This window comes from Notothenia rossii (genome assembly GCF_949606895.1).
Source record: "Notothenia rossii genome assembly, chromosome: 6".
NCBI lineage: Eukaryota > Metazoa > Chordata > Actinopteri > Perciformes > Nototheniidae > Notothenia > Notothenia rossii.
This window is the reverse complement of record NC_136909.1, coordinates 682,717-685,216: the sequence shown is the minus strand read 5'-3', so window position 1 is coordinate 685,216 and position 2,500 is coordinate 682,717. Positions and strand designations below refer to the sequence as shown.

The 2,500-nt window shown below is 46.8% G+C and overlaps 1 protein-coding gene across 4 annotated transcripts in view; it reads right to left on the bottom strand.

Annotated features, from left to right (window-relative positions):
• Positions 1 to 2,500, bottom strand: part of snapc4 (small nuclear RNA activating complex, polypeptide 4) — a 55,012-nt gene that overhangs the window by 33,779 nt on the left and 18,733 nt on the right. For all 4 annotated transcript variants that reach the window (XM_079686650.1, XM_079686651.1, XM_079686649.1 and 1 more), the window contains 3 exons: positions 2,336 to 2,458; positions 1,911 to 2,051; positions 193 to 277 (listed from right to left, as the gene is read on the bottom strand). In XM_079686650.1, the coding sequence (XP_079542776.1) occupies positions 193 to 277; positions 1,911 to 2,051; positions 2,336 to 2,458 (349 nt within the window). The remainder of the gene's footprint in view (positions 1 to 192; positions 278 to 1,910; positions 2,052 to 2,335; positions 2,459 to 2,500) is intronic.

Here is a 2,500-nt window from a genome sequence, read left to right as displayed (position 1 = left end):
GGTGAGACAGACAGGTGACACAGACAGGTAGACAGACAGGTGAGACAGACAAGTGAGACGGACAGGTAGACAGACAGGTGAGACAGACAGGTAGACAGACAGGTAGACAGACAGGTGAGACAGACAGGTAGACAGACAGGTGAGACAGACAAGTGAGACGGACAGGTGAGACAGTCAGGTGTTTGTCCTCACATCGTTTGATCTTCAGCTGCTTCTCGTCCAGACAGCCGCTCATCCTGCTGGCCTTCTCTCTCGCCTCCTGATTGGCTGGAGGACCCTGCAGATGACACAGAGTGATGTTACAGTGTGATGTCAGAGAGCAGGGTTCCTGCAGGTTTCGCCAACTCAAATGTAAGACTTTTTAAGACCTTTTTAAGACCTTTTTCAGACCACTTTGAATAGAATTTAAGACATATTTCACCGCAAGAAAGTATGAAGGAAAATTGCTATGAAAGGAGAAATACGTCCCATAATTACTTACAAAGTAAATGTATTCATGTTCAACATAAGAACATAACAGTACACAGAACTGTGTTAGCGTGTGGGACAAAAAGTGTGCATGTGTGTGTGTCTGCGTGTGTCTGTGTCTGTGTGTGCATGTGCGTGTGCGTGTGCGTGTGTTAGCGTCTACAGCACCTCCGCTTTTAGGGTTGACGTAGACCCAAACGTCGCCCGGAGGTCCCCCGGTGTTGTTGCGGGAGCTGCTGCACTAGCTAACGCTGCACTAGCTAACGCTGCACTAGCTAACGCTACATTAGCTAAACAAACGCTAATTCATTTTGCAAAAGGTACAGCAGGCTTCAAACATGTTCCCCTCCACTGGTTTCAACCAAGCACTAAATTAGATATTTTCCAACCAAATACGGTTGAACTGACACTTCCCCATATTCATTTCTAAGTAGATTCCAAGAAACATCAGTTTCTGGCCGTTTCTCAATCTCGAGGAAACTGGTTTCCAATCCAATATTTCAAGGATGCTACGTCATCGAGTGCCGTCGAAGGACTGTTCCAATCTCCAGCATACTTGGAATTCCACCGAGGCCGCGTCCTTGGTTTGGGGGAAATTTCGAGGCTGCACATGGGTAGACTTTGCGTCCTTAAAATCCCCACAATGCTTTGCGCACGGACCAATTTCCCCAAATCTGTGGCGGAAAATGTAAGGCGGGGCCTCTCATATGACGCACACCTGCACACTTGCTAGCCTGTTCCACTCTTTGTTTTCCGAATGCCAGGAAGGATTCTTGCCTAGCTTCTGAAGCAAGTGACTCGGAAGACATGTGCTACCAAGCAAGTATCCTCGCGATTGAGAAACGGCCTCTGACTGCCGCAAGCTAAAGCTTGGTTGCTAGGTTACTAGCTGGGTGTTCTCCAATAAGGGGCCAGGGGAAACAAAGTTAGTGTTTACTGGTTCCATGTTGATTTAATTCAATACAAATTGTTGGGGGGAATTGAAAGGCTCTCACCGTACTGGTTACTTTGCAGCCCGGACATTTCCCCCAAAATACATTTAGACGCGATCGCAACACAGAAGTACCTTTTCAAATCCCATCATATTTAAGACCTTTTAAAGGCCTTAGATTCTGATTATCAAATGTAAGACTTTTTAAGACCCCGCGGGAACCCTGAGAGAGTGATGTTACAGAGTGATGTCACAGTGTGATGTCACAGTGTGAGGTCACAGTGTGATGTCACAGTGTGATGTTACAGAGTGATGTCACAGTGTGATGTCACAGTGTGATGTTACAGAGTGATGTCACAGTGTGATGTTACAGTGTGATGTTACAGAGTGATGTCACAGTGTGATGTCACAGTGTGATGTTACAGAGTGATGTCACAGTGTGATGTTACAGAGTGAGGTCACAGTGTGATGTCACAGAGTGAGGTCACAGTGTGAGGTCACAGTGTCCTACCAGGCTGGTCAGCTTGTCCTTGAAGTACGGTTTGAGGAAGCGTCCCAGGTACATGCCGACGGACGGCTGACAGGACGAGGAGGCAGGCTGTTCCTGAGGGCGCTCTCTGATTGGTCCAGACAGCTGAGACACCAGCTCCTTCTGCAAGGAGGAAAATATAACGATCACAATTAACTTTATTTATAAAGCACTTCAGAACAGAGCTGCTGAGTGCTGTACAGGACAACATGGAAGAGAAGGAAACCCTGAATAATGACGACAACAACAACAACAACAACAACAACAACAACAACAACGACCTAAGGTATCATTCAAAGGCACTATCCTAAATAGTCATCGGGACAAAAATGTCCTCTGAAAAAAACATTGACAAAAACAATATATTAAAATATGTTTCCAATCTTGATCAACAACAACGATCTGACCTGCTGTCTGTTGTTGTTTGTCAGCAGGTCCTCCAGCTGCTGCAGCGTCTCCTGAAGGACCTGCTGATACACCAGGTTCATCTGGAGACATCCTTCAGGGGAGGGGGGGACGCCCAGCTCACTCTGAGGGGACAGACAGCTCATTGTGAGGGGACAGACAGGTCA